We start from the raw sequence: 12,185 nt of genomic DNA on the forward strand, positions 1-12,185 counted from the left end.
GGGAATGTCCCTGCATGATCCTGGGACCATATTGTGAAAGGGGTATTATATCAAACAGCCGTGACCTGCAGTGCTCTTAATACAGTCGGGCAGCCCCCTGCTCTCTGCCCAGCTGTCAATGACTGTCACCCCTGCAGCTTCCGCTCCATTTCTTCTCCCCGCTTTCACCTCAGCCCGCCCTCACTTTAATCATGTGGTGCCGGCGCCCGGCGTGCTCCCCCGACGTCATGCACAACAACAGCGCGCACAATATTTCAAATGTCCACTCCCCTAGAGGGGACACCAGGAGGGGAGTGGGAGCGGGCTCTGTGCTGCGCTCTGCTCCTCTCCCCATAGTAGCAGCTGCACCTCTCTCCATCTCTCCCTGCAGCAGCAGCGAAGGCTCATATAAAAATGTACAGTAAGTGGCACTTTTGGGGACATTGCTTAAGGGACGCTACAAGTGGCGGTATGTGGGGGCATTACGCATAATGTGTGGCTTAATGTGTAAGGGGCATTACGGTGTGCAGCATCATGTGTAAGGGGCATTATGTGTGCAGCATCATGTGTAAGGGACATTATGTGTGCAGCATCATGTGTAATGGGTACTATGGTGCGCGGCATCATGTGTAATGGGTACTATGGTTTGGGGCATCATGTGTAATGGGTACTATGGTGTGCGGCATCGTGTGTAATGGGTACTATGGTGCCATCAAGCAAGAACCCCCTAGCAATGAGCACGTAGGTAAGCAGCACTTATGTGGCAAATATGTAATGGGCATTACGGTTTGTTATATAGTATGTAATGGGCATCGTGGGCATTATGGTGTGTGGCCTTATGTGTAATTGGCATTACGGCGTGTGGCTTTATGTGTAATGGGTATTACGGAATTTGCTAAAATGTGTAATGGGCATTACTGTGTATGGTCTAAAGTGTAATTCCACACCCCTTTTTGTGATGCCACGTCTCCTTCCCATGAGGCCACGCCCCCTTTTTGCCGCGCAAAGGTCCCCCTACTGTTAAGTCTAGATCTTAAACCACCCATTACCATAATTCTAGATTCTCCTATGTGTAGGGAATCTGTCACAAATCCCTCCCAGCATGCCCCGCCTACATCCTAAAAAGTGATAGACAGAATCTGATTTGTTGCTTTGTTGCTATGTGTTTTTTCATTTTTAGAAGCTTTAGTAAGTGTACCCCCAGTATTTACCTTCTTATCATAAAATAGATAATAGCCTGAGGTTCTCTGTGTAAGATTCAATACATATTTTAATGAGATTTGAGTCAAAGTGTTCTCAGGTTTAAAATAATTTGTTCAACACAAAACACTACATTGGTCATATGAGCTGTTACACATACATAACAATTGTGTTCAGTAATATGCTATTATGACCATTTATTTCCAATTACATGCTGCACAAACATACAGTTATACATTTGAAAAAGCACTTTTGTGGTTTGAGGTCAAACACGCAGCCCTCCGAGGCAAAATGAAAACTGTTCCAATTCATGAGAAGCAGTGCAGACAAGCAGTACTTTGGTTTTTGTACCTTTGCTGTTCTGTCCACAAAGAACAATGGGGGAATTGTACTTTACATGGGATGTTGCTATGGGCAACCCATAAAAATCTACTTCTTATTAATATTTAGCACCCTCTAGAATAGTGTTTTTCAACCACTGTGCAGTGGCACACTAATGTGCATTGAGCTGCTCTCAAGTGTGCCCCCAGATCTAGAAATGCCCAAACCAGTTGTAAGGATTCTGGGAGTATCCCCGGTACCCTAACTCCGTTGCCTCTGACTGGAATCGACGGACGTGTGCGGTGCTAGGCTTCACCTGGGCCCGTCTCGGCTGAAGGGCGAATTAGGTCCGCCCCACTCCGCTACAGGCAGGTCTTAGGAGATGACAACACGTCCGCCGAGGCCAGGAGAGAGCAAGGGGAACAAGCTAGCTAAATCCCTATGCCGGGGAACTCCCAGAAGCCCAAAGAAGTAATAAGGCTGAGCAGGTGACACTGACTGGCAACAGTGCACGTGAGATATAATACCATGAAATGGCAACAATGCTAATGAGATGTTATATAATGAAATGGCAACAATGCTAATGAGATGTTATATAATGAAATGGCAACAATGCTAATGAGATGTTATATAATGAAAATGGCAACAATGCTAATGAGATGTTATATAAAGAAATGGCAACAATGCCCAGAAGAAGATAACGTAAAATGGCAACAATGCTAATGAGATGTAATATAATGAAATGGCAATAATGCCCAGTGACACCGTGTGTCAAAACTGCATAAGGAGAAAGACAGGGTAACCCCTGACTTATCTGAGAAGATGACGGAGTCCCAGACAAGCACTTGCAGATCTCTTTGGCTGATGAGTGTACAGCGGGGCAGACAAGCTGAATCCCAGGCACAGCAGGACCAAACCAGGCAGGGCAGGACAGGCGTGGAACAACAGGAGGGCTTCCGACAGGAACCAGGACCAGGAACACAATCTGACATAGGCTGACAGAACGCTATAACCGGCGTCTGTCTGAGAGAGATGCCAGCTTATATTTTGAATTTGCCGCCCCCTGCGTGATGTCACATCCGGTCCGTCCTGCAGAGTCTTCCCCCTGCAGAGACGGCCGCGGCGGAAGTTCGGGGCGTTGCCTAGCAAGAAGATGGCCACTGCTGACGGATTAGGACGGCGGCGGTGCCTGGGACGGCGCCTAACACCAGTTTACAGCCACCACCAGTTCAACTGTTATTTACTGGTCTCTTCTTTTCATGTAAAGGGCCAATGTATTTGATTTTTGTTACCTGTGGGGACCAGTGTGATTGTTTTTTATATGGGGGCCAATATGTCTGTTTTTTCTCTGTGGGGGGCAATGTGTTTTGCCCTGTGGGAATCTCATGGTGAGCCTGGGCAATTTTAAAATCGTATTTAGTGTGCCCCAAGGTAAAAGGGTTGAAAATCATTGCTCTAGAAGATAGTAGACATGATCTGATTGGTTGTCCATAGTAACATCCCATGTGAAGTAGCATTCACATCTTAGTAAATTCCCCCCCAATGGTGCAAAGGTGAGAAATGCAATCAGCTTGCTAGGTAAGTAATCAGTGATATCACTTAGGTGCTTAATGACCAAATATTCCTTATACACTGTTCCTGAGTCAGATAGGCAGCCATGTATTAAACACCTCTTAAAATAGCCGCCTGTATTGTTTGCTAGTGGCAGGTGCACTTTAAAAGGTCTTTAACACCCTCACACACACACACACGCGCTCACACACACACACACACACACACACACACACACACCATCACTCACACACACACACACCCACACACACACACACACACCCTCACACACAAAAAAAAATCTTATTTAAAAACTTCAGAATACTCTAGACAAATTTTGTTTGAGGCATATTCTTATTTTCTAGTTAAGGAAAATTATATATATATGTATGAAGACAGCTATTACAAAGAACCAAATATCCGGGTCTGATCCGGGGAATTCTACACCTGTTCACACCACAGGCTGGACCCAGGTTATGCTGGGGTTTCCCTCTGCCCGCGCTTGTACATGACATTACTGTATCTCCAGGTGCTGGTGATCTAGCGCTCCATATTTATTTATGATCCAGGTGGTTACACCTTTCATACCGCTGGCTAATCTGGCAGCTACCGGGGTCAGATTTCTGGTTAACGTGACCGGGTAAACCCTTTCACATCAAATTTGTCAATAACACAGGTTATACATTTGTATCTAGTGCTATTTACTAACTATTTCATAATGATAGAGAATATTACCAACCATTTAATGCAGGCAAGCTTATTAACATTTTAGCTTTTAGAATTACACTGGATAGGAAAAAGTACAAATACTCACAATGTGACGAGCTGCAAACATGCCATCAACTATAGCGCTGCAGAACGCTGCTACCACTCCAAAACTGATAAACACGATGGAGGCTACTAGCTAGGGGAAGAGAAACATGTCATTGGTCAGAGGCGGCACTTATACACAGTCACAGTTACAGTTACTGAGATTATTTAGGGCCATATATATCAAGCTTCAAAATGATAACATGGAGAGTGATAAACAGCCAGCCAATCAGCTCCTACCTGCCATGTCACAGGCTGGGTTTGAAAAATAACAGGTAGGAGCTGATTGGCTGAATGTTTATCACTCTCCATGTTATCACTTTTGAAGCTTGATACATCTGGCCCTTAGCAACATATCTGCTAATAATTAAGTATTCCTTTTCAGATCTTCATTTTAGTGCTTTTCTTCCTGCTCCTCAGGGTATGTTTTCCACATCAGGAGGGCTGGTGTGACTAATTAAAAAGATTCAAAGTTTAGATGTGGGTATTTTCACAGTGCGCGGGTGCACCTAGGATAGGTTCTCTGGGGTGTTTCTCGGCACCCCAAAATGTATCTGTCCTAATTAAAAAGATTGATCGCATAGCACAAATGATGTAATGGTTAGCATTACTGCCTCACAGCGCTGAGGTCATGAGTTTGATTCCCACCATGGCCCCAACTGTGTGGAGTTTGTATATTCTCACCGTGCTTGCGTGGGTTTCCTCCAGGTACTCCGGTTTCCTCCCACAATCCAAAAATATACTGGTAGTTAATTGGCTGCCAACAAAATTAACCCTAGAATGTCTGTGTGTGTGTACATGTGGTAGGGAATATAGATTGTAAGCTCCACTGGAGCAGGGACTGATGTGATAAATATTCTCTGTAAAGCGCTGCATACATAATATATATATGTATATATATTATATATATAAAAGAAAGGAAATCAGCGTACCATTGAGTAGACTGTATAAAATAATTAGACTAAATAAATCAGCTAACATACATCAAGGAAAGGATAAAACGGCTTGACAACATGAAGTCACAGCATCATAAAGTATCACAGTGCGGGCATGCACGCAATGGCCGATGTTCACACAGCAGGGTGATTATGATCAGACTAGGCATGAGCTGCAGTTGTAATGCGCCAGGGTGATGCTGTGATCTTGATGAGGATCACAAAGAAATTAGGGAAAGTGACCATTTGGGAGGTGTTTAATAGGGAGTTTACGGGGAGTGGTTGGGAAAACACATGTGTGTGTCATGGCTACTTTCAGGGCATGTATCTAATGTCAGCTGTGTAAGCTTGTACACGGTGCCAGCACTGCTATTTCCCCGATGTGTCTCATTGTTGCAAATGTCGTGAATGAGTTGCGATGGCTCCAGTTGGCAGCTCTTTTCATCACTGGGTGGCAGCATCACGTGCTTACATTATCAGTTCTCTAGCGGATAAATTTGCAATTGCATTTGTGTATAAACATGAATTAGGCCCAAGGGGCGAGATTTATTGTGTTGACCGTTTTTCCGAAAATGCGATTTTTGCTCAAATCGCCCTGTATCGCCGTTTTTTAAAATCGCATTTTTTTCCAAAAATCGCATTTTTAATGAGGTGTGTATTCCGGCATGAAAAGTGCGAGAAAGTGCGATGTAGGGCGATTTTCGGGATGAAAAGTGCGATTTTTGTAGTCATGAAAAGGTGCGATTTTGTTAAAATGTGCGATTTTGTGTAAAAAAAAAATTGGCGTGAGGTCCCCCCTCCTGTACATAACCAGCCCCGGGCTCATTGAGCCGGACCTGGTTCCAAAAATACGGGGGACAAAAAGCGTAGGGGTCCCCCGTATTTCTGAAACCAGCCCCGGACTCTTGCACCGGTCCTGGTTCCAAAAATACGGGGGACAAAAAATCTGGGGGTCCCCCGTATTTTGAAACCAGCACCGGGCTCCAACAGCCCCCAGTGTCATGCCACAGCCGGGGGACACTTTTTACACAAGGTCCTCCGGCCGCACCATGAGCACCGTGGCTGGTCAGCCTTGGACGGGGTACCTGGAGGAGTGGGGACCCCCCCAATAAAGGGGTCCCCCCCAGGCTTCACCCGTCCAGGGCTGAAGCCCGGGGCTGTCACCGGCGTCCCTGGCCATTGGACGCCGGCCTGATATGGTTAAATTCTCATTCCTAACATTGCTTAATACAGGAGAACTGCAAGTGCCAGCAGACCTCCCCCGCAGGCTGGGACTTGGAGAACCACAAGTCCCAGCATGAGGGACATTAATGGGCCCGCTGGGACTAGTAGTCCACCTGTAAAAAGAATGTTAAAAGAAAACACACACACAGAAAAGTAAAACTTTATTACACACACATCCACACACACCTCACTTTTACACCGCTATACATTCCGATCCAGGATCCAGCGCTGGTCTCTCTGCAGCAGAGCCGGACAGCCCGCACTGACAGCGGGCTGAACCGGCTTTCTCCGATGCAGCTAACGGCTGGGACAGCGCGACAGAAGCTGTTAGGGACGCCGGTGACAGCCCCGGGCTTCAGCCCTGGACGAGTGAAGCCTGGGGGGGGACCCCTTTATTGGGGGGGGGGGTCCCACTCCTCCAGGTACCCCGTCCAAGGCTGACCAGCCACGGTGCTCATGGTGCGGCCGGGGGACCTTGTGTAAAAAGTGTCCCCCGGCTGTGGCATGACACTGGGGGCTGTTGGAGCCCGGTGCTGGTTTCAAAATACGGGGGACCCCCAGATTTTTTGTCCCCCGTATTTTTGGAACCAGAACCGGTGCAAGAGTCCGGGGCTGGTTTCAGAAATACGGGGGACCCCTACGCTTTTTGTCCCCCGTATTTTTGGAACCAGGTCCGGCTCAATGAGCCCGGGGCTGGTTATGTACTGGAGGGGGGACCTCACACCAATTTTTTTTTTTACTTTTACACATATTTTAACAAAGAACCATACACAGATCACAATGATCTGTGCATGGTTCTGACCAAATCGCCATGTTTCTGACCAAATCGCCAGTCAGGATCAGGTCTATTTTTTTTTGGAACTTTAGACCATTTTTTTTGGCGATTTCAAAATTCGCATCTCATTAAAAATGCGAATTGTATCTTTTTCAATGGGGAAAACATCTGGATGCGAATTCCGGAGTTAAAAAAAATCGCACTTTCAGAAAGTGCGATTTCGCGGCAAAAAGTGCGATTTATGCCGCAAATCGCCACCCAGTAAATAGTCGATTTGGGAAAAAAACGGCCGTTTTTGCGATATAAATCGCCAAAAACCCAACAACGATCTCTAATAAATGTCACCCATAGTGTCTACTGTGGTGGTGGAACTACTGTCACTGTATGGTAGGGTTACCAACTCATCCCTTTAATCAGGGACACATATTAATTACACAGGTTCTGTGGCAGTTTAAAACCAGGTGAAATGGAGTCTTGAGGTGTGGCAGTTTAAAACCAGGTGAAAGACAGCCACAGAACCTGTGTAATTAGTATGTGTCCCGGATTAAAGGGATGAGTTGGTCACCCTACTGTATGGGCAAGGTCCTAATGAATCAAGAAATTGGCTTATACTTAATATCCATTGCTTGTAATTCAGGGCCCAACAAAACCCGGGGGCTAGTCACCATGGCGACCAAATCTAGTCACCAGGAAGCAAAATCTGGTCACCATGGTGACTAGCACCCGAGTCTTGACCAGATTCTGCTTCCTGGCGACCAGATTGGCTAGGAAGCATATTGCGCCAGAGTGGTGGCACGCCTGGAAGAGCGGTGAACAACCCACCCAGTTCCGACTGTATCTGATATCTGAGCAGGTCCGTGCGCACCTATTTCAAACTCAAGCCATCTCAGGAGCCAATTGGAGCTTACAGATTGGCAGCCATTCAGGAGTGGCCTCGAGTTTTGAATTAGCCTTGCCACGGACCATACAGCCGGGCAAGTTGTCCACTGCTCTGCTGGCTGTTACTGTTACCATGCATGGTAACGCTGGGGAAAGAGAGGGAGGCAAGCAGAGGAGGGGTAATCCCCTGTGGCAACAAGCATGTACATGTAACCCCTGGCAAAGCATGCAACAACTTGCCAAGAGCATGCAACCCCTGCCAAAGGGCATGTTATTCCTAGCAGAGTATGCAACCCCTGGCAAATAGCATATTACCCCTGGCAGAGCAGGCAACCCTTGGAAAAGAGCATGCAACCCCTGGCATCAAGCAAAAAACCCTGGCATCAAGTAGGAAACTTATAGCAATGAGCAATTAGGTAAGTGGCACTTACATGGCATAATATGTAATAGGCATTGCGGTGTGTGGTATTATATGTAATGGGCATTACAGTGTGTGGCATAATGTGTGAATTGGTATTACAGTGTTTGGTATAACGTGTAATGGGCATTATGGCTCATGGTATTTGTAATGGGCATTATGGCTTGTGGTAAATGTAATGGGCATTATGGCATGTGGTATAATATATAATGTGATATAATATATAATATTATAGGTATTATGGCGTGTGGCATAATGTGTAATGGGCATTGTGGCATAATATGTAATGTGTGTGACGTGTAATAGGCATTACGGTGTAAATTTTTGGGGCGTGCCTTCAGTGCGCACTGTCCCTATTTTTAGTTTGTCTGGCTACTACACTGTAAGCCTGGCTCCTAGATTTTCCAAAAATTTGTCGAGCCCTGTTCTAATTTCAAGACAGATTAAAAATAGATATACAGTAGTAAGTATCTGACTGGTTACTGTCATTTAGTAAAAACATAGCAACCACAATTTTTATAGGGATCTGGGATCTGATTGGAATTTAACCCCTTATTATCAATGTCCTTGCTTTTACAGTGCTGTGGGTATACCTGGAAATATGCCTGGTACTGTATATAGGGCTGGATAGTCCCAAAAATATGGGACTGTCCCACGAAAATTGGGACAGTTGAGAGGTATGATCATGTGTATCATCTGCATAGCCATAGATCAACCCTAGGAGTCTCAGTTCCTCATCATTGCGTCGGTTCTGCGTATGAGATGTCTCTCCTGAGCAGTAGCTTCACTTCAGTAACCTAGAAATATGCAGATGGTTAAGCATTTGCCTACAAACATAAGTTAGTCCCTTTGTGAGAATAGTGCATGTGAAAACTGCACACACATGATACTTGATAATAATAGATTTTTTCATTAATACATTTTTTCAGTTTTAATTAAGTGCTTGTTCTTACTCTGGTATCAATTAAATTGTTTGCATAATAATGAAAATAATATGAACTCTTTTGCCTTGATTTATTTAGCAGCAAAATAAATAGTGCATGTTTTGTGCAGCTTGTTATCTTGTCTACCACCTTTTTGTCGCTCCTTATACATATAAGGTCGTAGTCTTGGACATGTCTCGGTGTAATTACAAAACAAAAAAAGACATTCCACTCTGCAAACATAACCATAAATGATTATTTGTGTGTAAGCTCAGTTTGTTCTTCTTTCTGTATTATTATTACATAATCTCAGTGTCGCAAGTAGAAATGATTTCTAAGTGGTACGCGCCAAAAGTGGGCATGGACATGTGTCATAAGGGGGCATGGTCATATGAAAGTAGACGAGTGGTTACATGACAACAGGGGCATGGCCACATTATGTCACGCACCATAATGGGTCTTACACATTATACCAGACTCTGTAATGCCCATTACACATTATGCCCCACACTGTAATGCCCATTACACGTGATGCCACACACCATGATACCCATTACATATAATGCCACATAAATATCACTTACCAATATACCATAGCTAGGAGTTTATTTCTCAATGCCAGGGGCTTCATGCTCGATGCCAAGGGGGTTTCATACTCATTGCCATGGGGATAACATGCTTGTTGCCAAGGGGGTTTCATGCTTATTGCCACAGGGGATTACATGCTCTGCCAAAGGCAGTTCATGCTCGTTGCCATGGGTGAGTGAGGCTCACGGTGACAGCCACTAGCCCGGCAGAATGGAAGTGATGTGACAGCGGTGGGTTGCCCGGCTGTCTTCTAAGCTATTCCACGCCAATAGGAGCCACTCCTGTCCTTGTGCTTCCCTCTTATATCCCTATAGATTGTAAGCTTGCAACAGGGCCCTTGTGCCTCCAAGTCTGTCTGTTGTTACCCAGTTTGTTCTATCACTGTCTACTATTGTAAAGCTGCACTATATAAGAAACTGTAAGTAAATAAATAAATAATAAATATATTAGCTACTGGGCCATGAGCTTCTATTGGCTGGTGATCCGGCACGATATTACAAATAGCCGTGGACCTGCTCAGAAGACAGCTGGGCAGCCGGATGCCGGACGCGGTCCCGACAGTCATTTACCCAACATCGGGATCCCAACTGTCAAAACTCCGACAGACGGTTGCCCGACGGCCACCGGCTATTCTCCCTTGTGGGGGTCCACGACCCCCATAGAGGGAGAATAGAATAGGTGTTCAGTGTAGCGAGCCACCGTGCCCGCAAGGGGCTTTGTTGCACTCGCCATGCTGTCTGTGTCCGGGCAGTCGGGATCCCGACGTTGGGCTAATGACTGTCAGGATCCCGACTGTCGGTATCCTATAACACACCCGGGCAGCCCACCGCTCTCTGCCTGGCTGTCACATCGCTTCCATTCGGTCAGGTGAGCCGGTGTGCAAAAGCAATGGCTGCGGTCGGGGGGAATTGGTACAGCGTACCTGCAATATATTTCATACAGGTACACCGTACCGCGCAGTACCCCCTTACTTGCACAACTACATGATCTGTTAAATGTACAGTGTCCAAAACAGGATCATATCAAGGTTTACAGACCGTCAGGGGGAAATTTACTAAGATGGGAATTCTATTTCACATGGGATGTTGCTATGGGCAACCAATCAGATACTTTCTATTATCTTCTAGAACAGGGCTGGGCAACACCGGCCCTCCAGATGTTAGTGAACTACACTCCCAGGATGCTTTGCATTAGTTTTGCTATTTGGCCATGCTAAAACTGATGCAAGGCATGCTGGGATGTGTAGTTCATCAACATCTGGAGGGCCGGTGTTGCCCAGCCCTGTTCTAAAAGGTGCTAAATAAAGTAGATTCTTATTGGTAGCCAAGAGCAACATCTCATTTGAAATAGAACTCCCATCTTGATCTTTGATACAGGAAGAAATAGTTGCCTGCTGTATTATACCCCTTTTATACCAAAACGGTGCGACCCGGCGTTTGGTCCCCCCTCCGGCACAGGTGGTTCCTGAGCCGCCGCTTTGAGGTGACATCATCTCCAAACGCCGATCGCCGGCGCCGGGACCCGGACTGCTGCGCTGGGGGCAAGCAAAGCACTTAAGTAATCTGCTGGGCTGCCCCCAGCCCCCGTGTACCCCCCCAGCCCTTGTCCGGGAGGTGAAGGGATGCCGCACACAGGCATCCATTCATCTCCTCCACTACCGCCGCTGCTGTCTGCAGAATATAGCAGATAGCAGCGCAGGCTGTCTGTGCCCCCCCCCCCCCCCCCGTCCAACCTGTGGACGCTGCGGTCCGCAGGTTGTACGTCCCCCATTGATGTAAATGGGATCTGGTTCGGATGACCCGGCGTACCCATTTGCACCGCCCTCTACCCAGGTCCTAGTCGTGTTCTACCCAGGTCAGGACCTGGGTAGAAGTCCCGTGTAAAGGGACAAGGCGTATCCCATTTACACCGTTGCTGACCCAGGTCTCACCCGCCGAAGACCCGGGGTTTTGCAGCGGTGTAAAAGGGGTATTACTGTGAGCCACCAGATACTGTAGCTCTTGACTATGCTGTAAATTACCTACTTTTTTGTCGGTGTCTATGAGTTCTTCTGAGTGGACGCTGTATAAACTGATAGTCCTGCCTCTATAAACTGCAATAATGTTTCTGTAATGTTAAACAATGTATTTCGCATTTTTTACCATATATTGTGTGCATTACAGATGTAAAACAATTGTGATCATATATTATCAATTTGCTTTTTTATTAGCCTGAGTTCAAGCAGCTAATAATATTCATATTTTTCAGGATTTTTTTTTAAAGCTGAACATAAAAATGTTGTTATCTGATGAGGGCAGCCCAAGGGATCCATTTCAGGTCAAGATATCCATTAAAAATGCAGACGCCACTTCCAGAATATCAGTATTGGAGTAATGTGACCTGTAATGCTTCCATTTACTGGTGCTATTCCGTGTTCACAAGCACATATTGTATTACTGCTGGCAATAAATGTTTATTTTAGCTTTTTTATTTGTTTTATTAGATTGTATCCTATTTGATGTTATGTTTACCTGTAATTGAGAAAGTATGTTTAAAAGTACAAAATAAATTAAATAAATTTAGATGATAAACACAACAAATAA

At 45.7% G+C, this 12,185-nt stretch overlaps 1 protein-coding gene across 1 annotated transcript in view; it reads right to left on the reverse strand.

Annotated features, from left to right (window-relative positions):
* TMEM255B (transmembrane protein 255B) overlaps positions 1–12,185 on the reverse strand; it is a 65,358-nt gene that overhangs the window by 35,645 nt on the left and 17,528 nt on the right. Inside the window, exon 4 of the mRNA XM_083168499.1 lies at positions 3,866–3,955. Within this exon, the coding sequence (XP_083024625.1) occupies positions 3,866–3,955 (90 nt within the window). The remainder of the gene's footprint in view (positions 1–3,865; positions 3,956–12,185) is intronic.

The sequence above is a fragment of the Crinia signifera genome, chromosome 2, assembly GCF_055691185.1.
Source record: "Crinia signifera chromosome 2, ASM5569118v1, whole genome shotgun sequence".
NCBI classification, from domain to species: Eukaryota; Metazoa; Chordata; class Amphibia; order Anura; family Myobatrachidae; genus Crinia; species Crinia signifera.